Source organism: Caenorhabditis elegans, chromosome I (assembly GCF_000002985.6).
Source record: "Caenorhabditis elegans chromosome I".
NCBI classification, from domain to species: domain Eukaryota; kingdom Metazoa; phylum Nematoda; class Chromadorea; order Rhabditida; family Rhabditidae; genus Caenorhabditis; species Caenorhabditis elegans.
In genome coordinates, this window is record NC_003279.8 from 1,884,569 (window position 1) to 1,904,287 (window position 19,719).

The 19,719-nt window shown below is 33.5% G+C and overlaps 2 protein-coding genes across 4 annotated transcripts in view; one reads left to right on the plus strand and one right to left on the minus strand.

The window, feature by feature from the left end:
• Nucleotides 1-592: 592 nt before the first annotated feature.
• On the minus strand, nt 593-10,342 carry Y71G12A.4 (AB hydrolase-1 domain-containing protein). The gene is made up of 7 exons (NM_058513.5): nt 10,270-10,342; nt 10,101-10,176; nt 9,129-9,417; nt 8,073-8,304; nt 7,701-8,001; nt 6,213-6,455; nt 593-861 (listed from the first exon to the last, which is right to left on the minus strand). Exons 1-7 carry the CDS (start codon nt 10,308-10,310, stop codon nt 637-639), a joined length of 1,407 nt encoding a protein of 468 aa, NP_490914.3. The 5' UTR covers nt 10,311-10,342; the 3' UTR covers nt 593-636.
• Nucleotides 10,343-10,592: 250 nt separating this feature from the next.
• Nucleotides 10,593-19,719, plus strand: part of trpp-10 — a 28,080-nt gene continuing 18,953 nt past the window's right edge. Inside the window, exons 1-7 of one of the 3 annotated variants that reach the window (NM_001377686.1) lie at nt 10,593-10,736; nt 10,788-10,869; nt 10,930-11,128; nt 11,907-12,209; nt 14,460-14,858; nt 15,450-15,504; nt 15,742-15,886. In NM_001377686.1, the coding sequence (NP_001364798.1) occupies nt 10,667-10,736; nt 10,788-10,869; nt 10,930-11,128; nt 11,907-12,209; nt 14,460-14,858; nt 15,450-15,504; nt 15,742-15,797 (1,164 nt within the window). In that variant the 5' untranslated portion in view covers nt 10,593-10,666 and the 3' untranslated portion in view covers nt 15,798-15,886. Of the gene's footprint in view, nt 10,737-10,785; nt 10,870-10,929; nt 11,129-11,906; nt 12,210-14,459; nt 14,859-15,449; nt 15,505-15,741; nt 15,887-17,941; nt 18,331-19,719 lie in introns of those variants that run through there. The other 2 variants (NM_001129082.4, NM_001392996.1) reach the window with 2 other exon arrangements.

The window sequence follows — 19,719 nt, forward strand, 5'->3', positions numbered from 1 at the left end:
GCCGAAACTGAAAATTTCTGGCAACACGGCAAATTGCCGGAATTGAAAATTTCCGGCATATCGGCAATAAGCCAAAATTGAAAATTTCCGGCAAATCGGCAAAATGCCGGAATTGAAAATTTCCGGCAAATCGGCAAATTGTCGGAATCGAAAATTTCCGTCAAATTGGCAAATGGACAAAATTTAAAATTTCCGGTAAATCGGCAATACGCCGAAATTGAAAATTTCCAGCAAATCGGCAATTTGCCGGAATTGAAAATTTCCGACAAATCGGCAATTTGGCGAAAATGAAAATTTCCGGCAAACTGGCAAATTGGCAAAAATGAAAAATTTCCGGCAAGTTGGCAATTTGCCGAAACTGGAAATTCCGGTAAATCGGCAAACCGACAATTCGCCGGAATTGAAAATTTTTAGGAAGATTTTTAGGATTTTGTGAGCAAAAAACATGATTTTGCATTAATTGTGTTTAAAGTGTTCCGTCTTATAAAAATACCTCTAACAAATTCCGGCAAATCTGATATCCGGCAAACCGGCAAACCGGCAATTTGCCGATTTTCGAATTTGTCTACAACGTCCTGGTACAACTAACAACACCACATAAAAATCTTTATCAAATCCTTCATTCAAATCAAGTTACTAGTGACAGTTCGATTGCTGTTGCTCCAAATCTCGAGTCTTCGCACGAAAATGCTCTGCGGTCTCTCGTGACATGGAAATCACTTGTGACGATGAACAAAAGTCAGGAACCACCGAAATCGAAGTCTCCGACTGCAAATGCTCGATCCAGTTCCGGGTGATGCCGACACGGGAGCCCAAGAACGCCTCCACACGATCCCACATCTCTCGTTCGCAAAAGATTCCCTGCAAGGAAAAAAAATTAAAATTTTGTTAAAATACACTTATTATAATCTAAAATGGCCGAATATCATAATAAAACACTTAAAAAATTTTTAGATTTTTCATGATTTTTGGTCTTTTTGTTTTGTTTTGGCAATTTGCAAAAATTTTGGAAAATATGAGGTTTTGAGGAAATCCAAAGCAAAGTCGCATGTTCCGACCCCTTTAATGTTTTAATACAAATAAATAAAACAAAATTAAAGTATAAAAAATGTGGAAAAAAAAATTTTTTTTTGGTCGACTTCCAAAATTATGAGTGGCAAAAACTTGACAATAAATAAAAAATTTTCAAAAATTAATTTGAGAATTTTTAGTATGATATTCGGTTATGTTGGGACCATAGGAGTAGTTTTCCAAAAATTTCCCCACTAACCCACTACTCCCCCTTTAAAGGTGGAGTAGCGTCTGTGGGTTTGTTGCCCTAACAAATGACAGAATACAGTCCCAATATACCGAATATAGCATTTAAAAAATTTTAAAAAATTTTCTAAATTTTTTATGATTTTTGAAAAAATCAAAAAAACGGCCGAATTAAATTTGAATTCCCGCGCAAATGAGTGACGTCATTTTCGACATTTTTGCGTTTTACGGCCAAACTGATTAGTTTTTCCTTATTTTTTCTTTGTTTTATAGTTTTTAACATAATTTGCCAATTTGTCAGGCATATTTCCGTAGAGAAAAGTTATGATTAATTTTGAATAATCGACTTTTAGGTCAATTTCCGAGTTTCGGCAAGTTTATTCAAAACTATAAAGTTTTCGTTACGGAAAAATGTCTGAAAATTTGGCAAATTATGTTTCAAACGGTAAAAAAATGAGAAAATAGAGAGAAACCAATTAGTTTGGCCGTAAAACGCAAAAATGTCAAAAATGACGTCACTCATTCGCGCGGGAATTCAAATTTAATTTGGCCCTTTTTATTTTTTGAAAAAATCATTCAAAAATTTAGAAAAAAAATTTTTTTTTTAATTTTTTACAGTTATATTCGGTCTATTGGGACTGTTTTCTGTCATTTAGGGCAAAAAACCCACAGACGCTACTCCACCTTTAAAGTATAAAAAATTTCGAAAAAAAATTTTTTTTTGGTCGACTTCCAAAATTATGAGTGGCAAAAAATTGACAGTAAATAAAAAAAAATTCAAAAATTTTTTGAGCATTTTTATTACGATATTCGGTTATTTTGGTACCATTGGGGTGGTTTTTAATAATTTCCCGACTGGCGCTACTCCACCTTTAAAATCCCCGGCTCATTTAATGGTTCTGAACAGAGATGTGCGGCATATGCCGATCGGCACTTTTAAAAAAACCCCTTTTTTCTCATTGTTGTGGCGAATTTTTTTGTCTGGAAATTTATACAGAAATATAGAGAAATATTTGTACTTTCTGCGGACAATTTTAATTTTGATTGAAAATTTTTAAGAGTTGCTCAAAAACCGCCATAAAGTTGAAAAATGGCCGGAAAAAGTGGCAAACACTCTTTGACTACCTTCTCTTTGACTACCTTTGCTCTTTGACTACCTTAGATCTTTGACTACCTTTCGGCTCATTGACTACCTTTATCTAATTTTTCAGAATTTTCAGTTTTTTTCGCTGAAAAATCAGAATTTTCAATAACATGTTACTTTTTGATGTCTAAGAAGGTCGTGCACTTTCTCATTTCCTGAAATTCCGGAAGAAATGGAGATGAGATCTGATGTATAAATGCTCATTGACTACCTTCAAATGCTCTTTGACTACCTCTATCTAATACAATTTTCCAAAATTTATTTTTTTGAAAACTTTTCAAAATTTGATCAGATAATATAGAAAAGTGCAATTTTGTCGTTTTTCTAGTTTGGATGTTCTGCACACTATTGCAGACGAAAACCTGAGGTTTAGTAGAACCCCTAAGCTCAAAAAACGCACTCACTTCGGATGCTGATATCTCCGTGGAAAAAAAATTTATGACAAAGTTATATATCTTAATCTAAAGTACAACTTTGTAGTTGATTGTTTTTTATCAAAAAATTTGTTGGTCGAGATAAAGTTGTGTAAAGTTCGGCACCTTCATGCTTGTATTTTCTTCTTCTTTTTCTGTTCATATCTCAACCAAAAAATTTTTTGATAAAAAACGATTAACTACAAAATTGTACTTTTTATTAAGATAAACAACTTTGTAGTTGATCACTTTGTCATAAAAAATTTTTCAACGGAGATATCAGCATCCGAAGTGAGTGCGTTTTTTGAATTTTGAGGTTCTACTATACCTCAGGTTTTAGTCAGAATTCGTGTTCAGAACATCTAAACTAGATAAACTACAAACATTGCATTTTCCTATAACATCTGATCAAATTTTGAAAAGTATTCAAAAAAAGTTTTGAAAAAAATTTTGAAAATTTTTGTAAGGGGGTACCCTTTGGATTTTTTTTTCATAAATCGAAAAAAAACATTGAAACCTAAAAAAAACCAAATGTTTTTGACACTATCGCCAACAAAATTTCAGTTGGACACATTTTATTGCAAAATCTCATTGCCAACTATCCTATGCTGAAACCTTTGAAATATGCTTATGCTGACAAGAGCTCTCACGAGAATTTCGTGATCCAAAAAACACATTGAAAGCTTATATCAGGACACTTGACGATGGAAAAGAAAACTGAACCTATCCAGATTCGAACCAGTAATGACTTTATCTGAAGACCGTGTCCTTAACCACTACACCAAAAGGGCGAGAGGTGCGCGCGTTCTCAAGGAATATATGAAATCAGTCGAGCTGTATGACAACTAGAGCTTCTCTCGATTGGAAGATATCTAGTACTTGAAAATGTGTTCATGAAGATTGGAACTACTACAGAAAAAGTCATTAAGTTATTTTCTGTTCCTAATGTTCAGTTTCTACAAGAAATCTATTCCACATTGACTTTTGTTGTGAATTTGAACCTTCCGTTGGCCTAAAATACTTCTGGAGAGCTACTTTTTTCGGAAGTATTCTTAAGTCTTCTACAAATTCAACTTGTTGGAAAATCGGGAACTTCTCTGATTCCTCGAAAATACTGTTGTTTAAAAAAAAATTTTGGCCTAAATTTTTTTTTCCTCAAAAACACCTTCATTCTGGTATTTTCTAGGAGCATATGTCATCTGTATTGTTTAATAATTTTTTTTTGCTTCAAAAGCTCTGTTTTTGTGCTAAAAAAGATCTTTTTCGTTGATTTTTGCTTAAAAAAATATACAAATGTCGTCGAATTAAATGCACGATACGCAAAGGTACGCAAACACCGATGTGTACCGTACTCCGAAATGATTTTAATTTCCATGTTTTAAATTAGGAAATCGACAAAAATGAGAGTTTTAAGCACAAAAACAGAGCTTTTGAAGCAAAAAAAAAATTATTAAACAATACAGATGACATATGCTCCTAGAAAATACCAGAATGAAGGTGTTTTTGAGGAAAAAAAATTTAGGCCAAAATTTTTTTTTAAACAACAGTATTTTCGAGGAATCAGAGAAGTTCCCGATTTTCCAACAAGTTGAATTTGTAGAAGACTTAAGAATACTTCCGAAAAAAGTAGCTCTCCAGAAGTATTTTAGGCCAACGGAAGGTTCAAATTCACAACAAAAGTCAATGTGGAATAGATTTCTTGTAGAAACTGAACATTAGGAACAGAAAATAACTTAATGACTTTTTCTGTAGTAGTTCCAATCTTCATGAACACATTTTCAAGTACTAGATATCTTCCAATCGAGAGAAGCTCTAGTTGTCATACAGCTCGACTGATTTCATATATTCCTTGAGAACGCGCGCACCTCTCGCCCTTTTGGTGTAGTGGTTAAGGACACGGTCTTCAGATAAAGTCATTACTGGTTCGAATCTGGATAGGTTCAGTTTTCTTTTCCATCGTCAAGTGTCCTGATATAAGCTTTCAATGTGTTTTTTGGATCACGAAATTCTCGTGAGAGCTCTTGTCAGCATAAGCATATTTCAAAGGTTTCAGCATAGGATAGTTGGCAATGAGATTTTGCAATAAAATGTGTCCAACTGAAATTTTGTTGGCGATAGTGTCAAAAACATTTGGTTTTTTTTAGGTTTCAATGTTTTTTTTCGATTTATGAAAAAAAAATCCAAAGGGTACCCCCTTACAAAAATTTTCAAAATTTTTTTCAAAACTTTTTTTGAATACTTTTCAAAATTTGATCAGATGTTATAGGAAAATGCAATGTTTGTAGTTTATCTAGTTTAGATGTTCTGAACACGAATTCTGACTAAAACCTGAGGTATAGTAGAACCTCAAAATTCAAAAAACGCACTCACTTCGGATGCTGATATCTCCGTTGAAAAATTTTTTATGACAAAGTGATCAACTACAAAGTTGTTTATCTTAATAAAAAGTACAATTTTGTAGTTAATCGTTTTTTATCAAAAAATTTTTTGGTTGAGATATGAACAGAAAAAGAAGAAGAAAATACAAGCATGAAGGTGCCGAACTTTACACAACTTTATCTCGACCAACAAATTTTTTGATAAAAAACAATCAACTACAAAGTTGTACTTTAGATTAAGATATATAACTTTGTCATAAATTTTTTTTCCACGGAGATATCAGCATCCGAAGTGAGTGCGTTTTTTGAGCTTAGGGGTTCTACTAAACCTCAGGTTTTCGTCTGCAATAGTGTGCAGAACATCCAAACTAGAAAAACGACAAAATTGCACTTTTCTATATTATCTGATCAAATTTTGAAAAGTTTTCAAAAAAAATTTTGGAAAATTTTATTAGATAGAGGTAGTCAAAGAGCATTTGAAGGTAGTCAATGAGCATTTATACATCAGATCTTATCTCAATTTTTTGGGAAATTTAGGAAGTGAGAAAGAGCGCGACTTTCTTAGACATCAAAAAGTAAAATGTTTTTGACAAATCTGATTTTTCAGCGAAAAAAACTGAAAATTCTGAAAAATTAGATAAAGGTAGTCAATGAGCCGAAAGGTAGTCAATGATCTAAGGTAGTCAATGAGCAAAGGTAGTCAATGAGCCGAAAGGTAGTCAAAGATCTAAGGTAGTCAAAGAGCAAAAGGTAGTCAAAGAGAAGGTAGTCAAAGAGTGTTTGCCGAAAAAGTGCCGATCGGCACGTTGCTGCGACTGTGAGACAGTTTTTGAGCATTTTTTAAAAACTTTTAAACAAAATTGAAACTGTCCGCAGGAAGCAAAAATATTTCTCAACATTTTCATATAAATTTTTAAGAAAAAAGTTCGACACAACGATGAGAAAAAGGGGATTTTGTAAATGTTATTTTCGTTAAAAAACCAAGTGCCGCACATCTCTGGTTCAGAACACCTCACTTACCTGATGGCTGGCGTGCTGGAGCAGATGCAGCTCACAGTCTGGAATCGTGTCCTTCAACAATACACCGTGCTCGTGTCCCACAATATAATCCTTTTCTCCGTGACAAATCAGCGTTGGTGAGCCAATTCCTTTGGACTTTTCCAAGCTTGGGAACATGTCGAACCACGGGCGGATTATCGATGGGCGGCGGCACACGATTCGGAAGAACGAAGTGAATGGTGCAATGAGCACGACTGCGGCAACCTGAAAAGTATATGGTTCTGAGTTGGTACGAGTGCCGACCAATCAGCAACGTTGGTCACGCCTATCGCAAAGGCTCTGATTGGTCGAGACACCTTTGCACGTAAATTTGAATTTTTTGAGCAATTCAAATCAGGGACGGCAATTGCCATTCAGCAAATCGGCAAATTGCTGGTTTGCCGATTTGCCGGAATTTTACAATTTCGGCAAATTGCCGGCTTGCCGGAAATTTTCAATTCCGGCAATATGCCGATTTGCCGGAAATGTTCTGTTCCGGCAAATTGCCGATTTGACGGAAATTTTCAATTCCGGAAATTTGCCGATTTTCCAGAAACTTTCGATTCCGGAAATTTGCCGATTTTCCAGAAACTTTCGATTCCGGAAATTTGCCGATTTTCCAGAAACTTTCGATTCCGGAAATTTGCCGATTTTCCGGAAATTTAAATTCCGGAAATTTGCCGATTTTCCAGAAATTTAAATTCCGGAAATTTGCCGATTTTCCGGAAATTTAAATTCCGGAAATTTGGCGGTTTGCCGGAAATTTTCAATTCTGGCAATTTGCCAATTTGCCGGAAATTTTCAATTCCGACAATTTGTCGATTTGCCGATTTTCCGGAAAAAATCGTTTGCCGCCCACCCCTGATTCAAATTATAATCATGCTTCACGGCTTATCTACAATTTATTTTGAAGCGTATCGACAATACACTGGCATCAGGTAGGCAGGCAGGCAGGCAGGCAAACATTTTCAACAAATTTATAAAGTTGCAGATAATTTTACGTGGAATGCCTGGCTGCCTAAAGGGCCTAAAAATTAACTGAAGAACCCAGCACCGACGTGGTGTCAGGCTGTCCCATTACGGTTTGATCTACAAAAAATGCGGGAATTTTTTGCCCAAAATAACGTGACGTCAGCACGTTCTTAACCATGCAAAATCAGTTGAGAACTCTGCCGCATTTTTTGTAGAACAACGTAGATCAAGCCGAAATGAGACACTCTGGCAGCACGTATGTGTGTGATCTATGAGAATTGCGGGAAATTTTACGCAGACTTCTCAACTGATTGGCTAAGAACGTGCTGACACGTCACAATATTTTGGGGAAAATATTCCCGCATTTTTTTGTAGATCAAACCGTAATGGAGCTGCCTGGCACCTCATGAGCACCCCAGAAAAATCATGCCTATTTTGCGCACACACCTGGCCCTTACGGTAGGCAAGCATATAGGCACACAGGCCTACCAAGTTTACCTTATACATCTCGGCAACATGAACCATCGCCGCCGTGCCCAAACTGAATCCAATGAGAATGATCTTGTCCTGTGAGTAGCCCAACGTGCCCATCGCGTACTTCATCACCGCCTCCACAGCAGCGTAGACATTCTTCTCATTTGTCGTTCCCTCGCTGACACCGTACCCGGGATAGTCGTAGATCAAAAGATCACACTGAAGAAAGTCAGCGATATCCGCAAAGTTTGGATCCATCATCAAGCAGCAGCCAAGGTCCGAGGAGTTGGGTTGCGAGAAGATGATGAGGTTGGGGGAACGGAGTCTGGAAAAGAGAGGGTTTAGGCGAGGCGATGCAGGCATGCCTACGTGCCTGCCTGCCTAGGCAAAACTCACCTCTGCCGATTCTTATCCCGATGCAGCCATCGAATCGATTGCTCACAATACAGCTCCATCGCACAAATCTTGTGCTTCTCGTCGTATGGCAAAGTGAACACTTTACAGCGGAGCAGGTGATAGAATACGTCGATTGCTCGGACCTTCGGCTTGATCATTTGTGGAAGACTAATCGAAAGATGCTCGTAACCATCGGCCTCGCTGGCTTGGAAGCATGCTTTACGTTTTGTTCCTGGAAGAGTTCAATGTGTGCCTGCCTGCCTGCCTATATGCCGTCTAGGTCTGGAGGCCGTAGTCGGCAGAAAAGCGGCAAAAACTCGGCCACCATGTTCTTTGGAGTGCAAATTTTCAAGAAAACGCATAGAAAAACGAGCTTTCTTCTTATTATTTTTCTCGGAAAAGCAAAAAATTAAAAAAAAAACTAGAAAATTTCGCTTACCTTATGACTGCCTACGTGCCTACCTTATGCCTAGCTTTTCTCCAACTAAATGCCTATATACGTGCCTACATGCCTACACGCTTTTCTCATGTCTATCTATGTGTCTAAATGCCTAGCCTATGCCTACCTACGTGCCTACCTTATGCCTAGCTCATACTTGCCTTTGCTCCTACTTTATACCTGCCTACGCGCCTACGTGCCTACAAGCTTTTCTCATGCCTATATAGGTGTCTATATGCCTATATTTTGCCTACCTACGCGCCTACGTGCCTACACGCTTTTCTTATGCCTATCTATGTGTCTACGTGCCTAAGTGCCTACACGCTTTTCTCTTTCCTATCTATGTGCCTACATGCCTATCTTATGTCTACCTACGTGCCTACCTTGTGCCTAGCTCATACTTTCCTTTGATCCTACTTTATGCCTATCTATGTGCCTAATTGCCTACCTACGTGCCTACCTGCGTGCCTACGCGCCTACACGCTTTTCTCATGCCTATCTATGTTTATGCCTATATCATATTATATATGTAATATATCTTATGCCTACCTACGTGCCTACGTGCCTACACGCTTTTCTGCCTGCCTGCCTCCCTGCCTATCCAAATCCCCACAAACCTTTAGCCGCAATCAGGTAATAGTATCGTCCTTTCTGCGGACTACAAAACACAATTTTCCTGAACAACTTTGGCGGATACGGTGGCAGCAGGACGAAGAAGATCGACACAATGATCAGCAAAATTCTTGAAATGATCTTCCAAATCGAGAAGCTCTTCTGCATGACGTCACTCCACAATTTCGAATCGTGAGCCGGACACGCGACACGGTGTGCCACGTTTAGACATACGGCTGATTGCAGATTTGAGACGATTGTTGCGTAGTCTTCCGGTGCCAACGTGGCAGACATCTGAAAAAAAACTTGGAGCTTTTGGTATTTTTTCCCATATTTTTATTGCGTTTTTTTTGTGCAATTCAAAAAATTTTATGCAAGCCGCGCACGGGCACCTGGCCTTCCACATTGATTTTTTCGCGCTCCATTGACAATCGCCCGCCGGACAACGCGTGGGAAAGTCGTGTAGTCCACACGGACAAATACATTTAGTTTTACAACTAAAATCACCGATTTGTGGCTTCCCTCATAAGTTTAAATGGAAGAGTTTTTTGCCGAACTAGGCCATTTTGGCTCGGCCATATCTGGGGTAAATATACGACGCGTTGCGTGTTGCGTCGCGGCTCAATTTTAGTTGTAAAACTAAATGTATTTGTCCGTGTGGAGTACACAACTTTCCCACGCGTTGTCCTGTCAATGGAGCGCGAAACATTCAATGAGAAAGGCCAGAACCCCGTGTAAAACCGAGCCGCGACGCGACACGCAACGCGCCGTAAATTTACCCCGGTCGTGGCAGAGCCAAAATGGCCTAATTCGGCAAACTCTTACATTTCAAAAAAGAAGGCAAGCACCTGTGACCTGTTATACCAAGCTTTTTTCTAGGGTCTCGCAGCGATTCTCGAATAGGGCGCACTTGCAGATTTTTGAAAATTTAAAAATTCTGCAAGCGCGCCCTATTGAGAAAACTCGCCCAAACTCACCGTATTCTCCCCATTGGGACCAGTGGCGACGGATAGGTGAAGTTCTGTGCATAGACCGGCTGTTTTACGTTCTTTCCTGAAAATTTAGGCTTTTTTGGCCTGGAAGAGCTTTCTCTTCCTCGGCCCTCGCTCTGCAGAGAGCCCATGCCACCCACGGCCCATAACTCACTTGGCTCCGCGCTTGAAATTTCTCATCTTCGGATAAATCATTGTTTTGTTTTGTAATAAATCAGAAATAAACTGAAATTTATACTATTTAGTATATACTTTTAACGTGATTATTTGTTTTTTCGCTTTGACAAATTTTTTCTCAAAAAAAAAAACAACGTTAAAAATAGTTAAAATATAGTCTTTTATATCGAACATACTCAAAAAGTCGAAAATTTACTTGAGAATTCTATTAAAACGACATTCAGACAATATTTCCCAATTTGAATACCCGCCAATTGAGCGTGCGGAATAGCGGAGTGTCGTTGCGCGCCGTAAATCCACATTTCATTTTGTTTATTTATTTTTTCAATGAAAAAGCCTCAATTTTATTGATTTTTCCTAATTTTCAAGGCAATATGGATCGAGATTTGCTGGATATTAATGGATTATCGAAAAGTTTCCAGAAAAATTCAGTGATAATCTCTCGTGAGCCCGAAAAAGCCGGAAAAACCTGTTTTTTAATTAATATTTTTCCAGATGCCGGTGTAGATCAGTCGTTTTCTGTCTATCAGCATGCGTTGGTATCTTATTTTTCAAGAAATTCGCTGGTTTGGAAGATGTTAGAATTATTTAAATATTTAATACGAATTTTTCTAATTTTAAAATATATAAATTCCAGAAACAACAAACCCTTCCCGCACCGGCTGACATTTCCACTGAAATTCGTGTCTTACGAGGATAAACTGTGCTTTGGACCGCAAATTTCACCGACCGAGATCACGAAAATCGCGTTTTTACACGTTTTTAACATAAATGTCACCTCCGCCGACGATTATCGCGCAAATGTCCGGCATAATGTGTCGGATTGGTTCGCAAAAGTGATTTTTGATTTTTTTTTAAAGGATTTTAAAGGTGGAGTAGCGCTATTTAGTGTGGAAATTGCTATCATGATAATAAAATTCAAAAAAATTTTCTAAATTTTATATGATTTTTTGAAAATTGAAAAAATCTGAGTTTTTGCCTGATTTCTACTTGAATTACCGCCAATTGGGTTTGTTCGATGGAGCGCGCTTGCATGTTTTTAAATTTATTTATTTTATTTTTTGTTATTTTCCACCGATTTTTAATGTTTTCGGTGTATTTTTGCTTGAATTTTAGAGAAAAAGCCAAAATAAATGCAAATTTTCGATTAAAAAGCACGCTTACAGGCGTAAAAATGAAAAAGTAACGTTTTTAAACGATGTCGAACCTGAATTAATTAATTTCACTGATTTACGCCTGTCAGCGTGCTTTTTAATCAAAAATTTGCATTTATCTTGACTTTTTCTCTAAAATTCAAGCAAAAATACACCGAAAACATTAAAAATTGGTGGAAAATAACAAAAAATAAAATAAATAAATTTAAAAACGTGCAAGCGCGCTCCATCGAACAAGTCCAATTGGCGGTAATTCAAATAGGAATTAGGCAAAAACTGAGATTTTTTCAATTTAAAAAAAATCATAAAAATTTAGAAAATTTTTTTGAATTTTTTTATCATGATATTTGGTCATTTTGGTACCATAGGCATGTTTTAAAGCAATTTCCCCACTGGTGCTACTCCACATTTAAATGGAAAAAATGAAAATTTCATTGATTTTCATTGATTTTTCTTCCAGTTAAACTCAAAATCCGACGTTCAATGGATCATAGTGATAAATACGAATAGAGCCAAGGACAGGAAGACGAAAAATTCGATTGTCGAGAAAATTAAATCGGATTTCGCGAAATATCCTAATCGGCTATTCGATCTACCCGATACTAGTGATCAGGCGGCTTTTGTCACAGTTGTACAGGGAATTCAGCAATTTTTATTCCAACATTTGACGTTGGTCATGGAGATTTGGGATAAATCGCTGAAAAATCAATATGAACGCAAAAAACAGCACACTTGGGAGCCGTTTGCTTATTTTTCATCGATGGTGCGCGGCGATTTTCGTCTTTTTGAAGCGTTAAAAGCGGAAAAATTCGCATTTTTTCACATAAAAACGAGAAATTTTGGTTGAAAAAACCGAATTTTGTATTAAAAACCAACAATTTTTGATAAAAATGTGCATTTTTACCAAGAAATTGGAAAAATATTACTTTCTCGATTAATTTCGAGTGTTTTCTAACAATTTTACAGGAATTTCCAAGGAAAACGTATATTTTTGCTGAAAAAAACTTAAAAAATACAAATTTTCCTATAAATTTACCATTTTTCCAAAAATTTTTTTTAGAATTTATTTGAAACAAATTAATTTAAAATGCCAAAAAATGTAGAACTTTTTTTTGAATATAGGAAGAAAATTCACTATTTTTTGCTCAAAAAATCGAAAAAAAAAGCGGAAAACTATTAGAAAATTTCTAACAATTTTAAAGGAATTTTCAAGAAAAATTGATTTTTTTTTGTTGAAAAACTCAGAAAATTCCGGCTTTCAAAACGTTAAAAATCGATTAGAAGCTACTATTTTAGTTAAAAATCGGAAAAATTTGCCTTTTTTCACAAGAAAACCAAAAAAAATTTGGATGAAAAATGAAAAAAATTGAAAAAAAAACCGAATTTTGCAGTAAAAACCAAAAATCGTTGAATAAAATGTGCATTTTTAACAAGTAATTGGCACAATATTCTACATGAATTCCAGTATTAAAAAACACCACAAATTATTTTTTTACATCTGATTTAGAGTGTTTTCCTACTATTTTACAGGAATTTCCAAGAAAAACATATATTTTCACTGAAAAATTCAATTTTTTTACTGAAAAAACGGAAAAAATACAACTTTTCCTATAAATTTACCTTTTCTTTAATTTTTGAGTGAAAAAAATTCTATCATTTCTTTGAAACAAATTTATTTCTGAAAATTATTACAAAAAAATTGAAAATGACAAAATTTACTATTTTTTTCGCTTTAAAAAATCCTAAAAATCCAATAATTTTTTTTGTTAAAATTCAAATTCTGCTCATATACAGAAAATTCTGATTTTTTCCCAAAAAATTGAAAAATTTCTGACAATTTTAAAGGAATGTTCAAGAAAAACTGATATTTGGTTTAAAAAAATGTTTTAAAATATTCCAAAAAATTCCATTGTCGAAAAAAAAATCACTGTTACAAAAAAAAAAAACGACGATTTCGAATAAATTTAATTAAAAAAAAAATTTTTTTTTCGACAATGGAATTTTTTGGAACTTTTTAAAACATTTTTTTAAACCAAATATCAGTTTTTCTTGAACATTCCTTTAAAATTGTCAGAAATTTTTCGATTTTGTGGGAAAAAATCAGAATTTTCTGTATATGAGCAGAATTTGAATTTTAACAAAAAAATTATTGGATTTTTAGGATTTTTCAAAGCGAAAAAATAGTAAATTTTGTCATTTTAAATTTTTTTGTAATAATTTTCAGAAATTAATTTGTTTCAAAGAAATTATAGAATTTTTTCACTCAAAAATTAAAGAAAAGGTAAATTTATAAAAAAATGTTTATTTTTTACGTTTTTTTCAGTAAAAAAATTGAATTTTTCAGTGAAAATATACGTTTTTTTTTGAGAATTTTTTGAAAATTGCATTTTTAGACTCAAAACTATCTGAAAACACTGAATTTTCATAATGAAACTTCTTGAAAACTACTCAAAAAAGAGTTATGACGGCTCAATAAATGGCTTAAAATTAGTTAAAATTTGAAATTTAACCGACTTGTAAAGCGGCTGGAAACAATATTTTTTGAAATCACCGTCAAATTTTGAGTATATAATGCATTTATCTTGCGTTTTTAACTTCATTTAGGTATTATAAAGTCGATGGACGCTGAGATTTTTTAATTGTTTTTACCAAATCTTGCCGTCCACCGACTTTAAAATTATTAAATGAAGGTGAAAATGCGAGATAATTGAATTTTATACTCAAAATTTGACGGTGATTTAAAAAAAAATCAGTTTCCAGCCGCTTGACAAGTCGGTCAAATTTCAAATTTTAACTAATATTAGGCCACTCTTTGAGCCGTCATAACTTTTTTTTTTTTGAGAAGTTGAAATTTTCAAGAAGTTTCATTATGAAATTCGGTGTTTTCAGACAATTTTGAGTCAAAAAATGCAGTTAAAAATTCAACTACATCACCTTAAAGCGAAAAATGTTAATTTTTCAACGGAAAACTCTCACAGAAAATCACCAAAAATGTTTCCATATTTTTTTGCAGACAGAATACGCTCGCCTCTATTGGAGTTTTGGAGCAATTGAATACGCAATGTCAATATTCGATGATCTCGAAAAGTTGCTCCACGAGTTTGTGCTCCGTTCCGGAGAGCCTGAATCTCCGAAATGGCTCGCCCAACTGCTCAACACAAAAATCGACGATCGTCCCACGTTGATTTCCGGCGGCTTCTCAGTGCAACGAATCTCGAAATCAGAAGCTCATTATCTTGGAATGAGGAATTATTTGTTGTGTCAACAAATCATTATGTCCATTCATTTGTATCAACAAAAAATGAAATCAAATGATGCGGCGCCAAGTTTGAGATCAGATTGTGCTGTTGGAATTATGCAGAGAGCTTTAATTACTATTGAAGCTGTCAAAGAATTTAATAATTTGATGAATGTAAGACATTTTTGACTGAAAAATTGGAAAAATAATGATTTTTTGGAGACTTTTGAAGCCAAAAACTCAGGGGTCTCCGCGGCAAATGATATTTTTTCCCGGCAAATCGGCAAATTGCCGGAATTGAAAATGTCCGGCAAATCGGCAAACCGGCAATTTGCCAATTAGAGGATTTTTTGAATAAATGGAAAAAATAACAAATACTGTATTAAAGGGGGAGTAGAGTTTGTGGGGAAATATATGTTTCTGACTCTAATTTTGCCCCTGATGCCGAATATCGATGTGAAAAAATTCAAAAAAATTTCCCTGATTTTATATTAATTTTTAAAATCCGAAAATTCATTGGATGCCTATATGTAAGTTTTCAAACGCTGAATTTTCCCGCCAGAGACGCCCCGCCCACGAAACCGTGCCGCAGGTGTGGGTTTACGAGGTGAATATTTTCCTTCTATTTTTATTTGATTTTATACCGATTTTCGTTGATTTTTCTCATTTTTTCGCTGTTTTATATTGAAATTTTTATTATTTCTCTTAAATTATGCCTTTCTATTGATGAAATACACAAAATTCCATGAAAAATTCCATTTTCAGCACAAATTCGACGGGAAACGAGGAAAATCGCGGAGACAGGACGATTTTTTGGAAAGTGAGTACTTCTTATAGAAAATATTATTTAAAAAACAATTGAAAAGTACGAATAGCTAAATAATTAAGCCTAAAACATCCTAAAAATCATCAGTATGTCGATTTATTCGGCAAATATCTTACTATCGTAATAAATTAAATTAAACTTCCTATTTTAATCCTAGTGCTTATCAATAGTCTCTTTACAAATCTCAATAACGAAAGTTCTTTACATTAATACAAACATTTAAAATTTCAGTTATCCGGAACACGTTGATTCGTCGCGCTCCCGAGGACAATCTTCGATTTTTGTAGTTTTTTTTCCCAAAAATGTTTTTTTTGTAAAGTTTATTGAATATAAACAGTCTTATAATAAATTTACTTGTTTTGTCTAAAAAACAAAAGCATTACACACGAATAAGTAATAGATTTATTGTCCACGGTTGCCTCCACCTTGTTTCCCGTCGAATTTGTGCTGAAAATGGAATTTTTATGGAATTTTGTGTATTTTATCAATAGAAAGGCATAATTTAAGAGAAATAACAAAAATTTCAATATAAAACAGCGAAAAAATGAGAAAAATCGACGAAAATCGGTATAAAATCAAATAAAAATAGAAGGAAAATATTCACCTCGTAAACCCACACCTGCGGCACGGTTTCGTGGGCGGGGCGTCTCTGGCGGGAAAATTCAGCGTTTGAAAACTTACATATAGGCATCCAATGAATTTTCGGATTTTAAAAATTAATATAAAATCAGGGAAATTTTTTTGAATTTTTTCACATCGATATTCGGCATCAGGGGCAAAATTAGAGTCAGAAACATATATTTCCCCACAAACTCTACTCCCCCTTTAATTAAAGAAAACTTTTCCGAAATAATACCTTAGTGAATTTTTAACTCATTTTTAACTTTTTTCGATAAGGTAATCACAAAATTCTAAAATTTTAAGTTCAAAATAAACATATTTTTAAAAAACATTATTTTTGAAATCTACTATTAGAAATCTGATTGAAAAACGTCGACCTCCTTTTTTTCGTGGCGAGACCCATCCGAATAAATGAATAAAATCTTGACTAAAACTTTACACAACACATTTTTTAGTTTTCTGGAAACATTTTCACTACAACTTGAAAATAAATTATCCGACAAAAACTTTGAAAAAATTTGCGAAAAATCATAAATTTGAAAAATAAATTAAAGGTGGACTACACTCACCGGAAAAATTGCTTTAAAACACGCCTATGGCCGAATATCATGATAAAAAAAATTCAAAAAAATTTTATATGATTTTTTGAAAATTGAAAAAATCTCAGTTTTTGCCTAATTCCTATTCGAATTACCGCCAATTGGATTTGTTCGATGGAGCGCGCTTGCACGTTTTTAAATTTATTTATTTTATTTTTTGTTATTTTCCACCGATTTTAATGTTTTCGGTGTATTTTTGCTTGAATTTTTGAGAAGTCAAAATAAATGCAAATTTTCGATTAAAAAGCAAGCGTACAGGCGTAAAAATGACAAAGTAACGATTTTAAACGATTTCGAACCTGAAATAATTAATTTCACAAATTTACGCCTGTACGCTTGTTTGCATTTATTTTGACTTTTTCTCAAAAATTCAAGCAAAAATACACCGAAAACATTAAAATCGTTGAAAAAAAAACAAAAAATTAAATAAATAAATTTAAAAACGTGCAAGCGCGCTCCATCGAACAAATCCAATTGGCGGAAGTTCAAATAGGAATTAGGCAAAAACTGAGATTTTTCAATTTTCAAAAAATCATATAAAATTTAGAAAAATTTTTAGAATTTTTTTAATCATGATATTCGCCCATAGGCGTGTTAAAGCAATTTTTCCAGTGAGTGTAGTCCACCTTTAATTTATTTTTCAAATTTATGATTTTTCGCAAATTTTTTCAAAGTTTTTGTCAGATAATTTATTTTCAAGTTGTAGTGAAAAAACGTTTCCAGAAAACTAAAAAATGTGTTGTGTAAAATTTTAGTCAAGATTTTATTCATTTATTCGGATGGGTCTCGCCACGAAAAAAGGAGAGAGGATCGACGTTTTTCAATCAGATTTCTAATAGTAGATTTCAAAAATAATGTGTTTTAAATAAATATGTTTATTTTGAACTTAAAATTTTAGAATTTTGTGATGAAAAAAGTAAAAAAAATGAGTTAAAAATTCAAACTAAGGTATTATTTCAGAAAAGTCTTTTCAATTAATACAGTATTTGTTATTTTTTCCATTTATTCAAAAAATCCTCTAATTGGCAAATTGCCGGGAAAAAATATCAAAATATCATAAAAAATATCACACCCCTGAGTTTTAGGCTTCAAAAGTCTCCAAAAAATCATTATTTTTCCAATTTTTCAGTCAGTATGTCTGTGATTACCTTTAAACCTTGTGTAAAAAAACTTTCAAAAAAAAATTCTAAAGTTGTTCTCTACTTTTCCAGAACAAGCGAGACATTCCATTAACATGCTGTTGGACGTGGTGGACCGTCAGTGAATCTCTATCAATATGTCAATTACTATGTGATGTATCGCATTTAAACGTCGCCCCTGTCATTCTTTCACGACTACATCTCGCCAGATTCGATGCATTATTTGTGCTGGCAAAACAGTTGAAATTGAATCCAGAAGACTCTGAAACACTTGGAAAATGGCTGTTGAGTATTAAGCCGATTTCACTGGAATCAAAGGTTTTGAGCTCGGCGATCAAATCGAATGAACAAATGTGCACGGAAATGGAAAAGGTGCACGATGTGTGTGTTGGCTCATTGAATCACGCAAATCGACATCGTTTTGTATGGAATATCACTTATAAACTATTCAACTATTTGAGGTTCGAGAATGTTTTGGAAATTTGGTGTGAAAAATCAAAAAAAAAAATTGAAAAAATTCCAAAATTTAATGAAAATTTGAATAAAAATTTAGATAAAAATAAATAAATACAATTTCTGGAAATTTTGAATTTAACCAAAAATTTAGAAACATTTGGTGTGAAAAATCGAAAAAAATTTCTTGGAATTTCAAAAAAAAAAGTTATTAAAAATTCAACAATTTCATAAAAATTTGAATTTTTCCAAAACCCCAAAAAAAGGCCAAAAATTCTGATTTTATAAACGAAAAATCTGAAAAAATGTAAAAAAAATCCCGGAAATTTTGAATTTAAAAAAATTACGAAAATTTGATGTGAAAAATCAAAAAAAAATTGCTTGGAATTTCAAAAAAAAAAGTTATTAAAAATTCAACAATTTTATGAAAATTTGAATTTTTCCACCAAAAAAAGATCAAAAATTCCGATTTTATAAAGGAAAAATTGGAAAAATGAAAAAATTCCGGAAATTTTGAATTATTTCCGAAAAAAACACTTATTGAAAAAAAAAAGAAAACAAAGAAACAAAAATCTTCAAAAATATAAAAATTGCTGGAAATTTTGAATTTAAAAAAATTAGAAAAATTTGATGTGAAAAATCAAAAATAAATTGTTTGGAATTTCAAAAAAGTTATTTAAAAATTCAACAATTTCATAAAAATTTTGAATTTTTCCAAAACCCAAAAAAAAGGCCAAAAATTCTGATTTTATAAACGAAAAATCGGAAAAATTGTAAAAAAAATCCCGGAAATTTTGTATTTAAAAAAATTACGAAAATTTGATGTGAAAAATCAAAAATAAATTGTTTGGAATTTCAAAAAAGTTATTTAAAAATTCAACAATTTCATAAAAATTTTGAATTTTTCCAAAACCCCAAAAAAAGGCCAAAAATTCCGATTTTATAAACGAAAAATCGGAAAAATTAATTTAAAATTTCTTCACAAATATTTTTTTTGAAAAACTCCAAAGTTATTATAAAAAAGTTTATTTAGGGGAAAAAGAAACAAAAAAAATTGAATTTTTCCCAAAAATGAAGATAAAAATTTTTGTAAAAAGTTTCTAGCTACAAAAAATACCAAAAACTTCAGAATAACATTGAAAATTACGAGAACAAAAAAAGAATAACATTGAAAATTACGAGAACAAAAAATGATCTCTGCGTATTGCACAACATATTTGACGCGCAAAATATCTCGTAGCGAAAACTACAGTAATCCTTTAAATTACTACTGTAGCGCTTGTGTCGATTTACGGGTTCGATGTTCGAAATGCCCGTAAATCGACACACAAGCGCTCCAGTAGTAATTTTAAGAATTACTGTAGTTTTCGCTACGAGATATTTTGCGCGTCAAATAT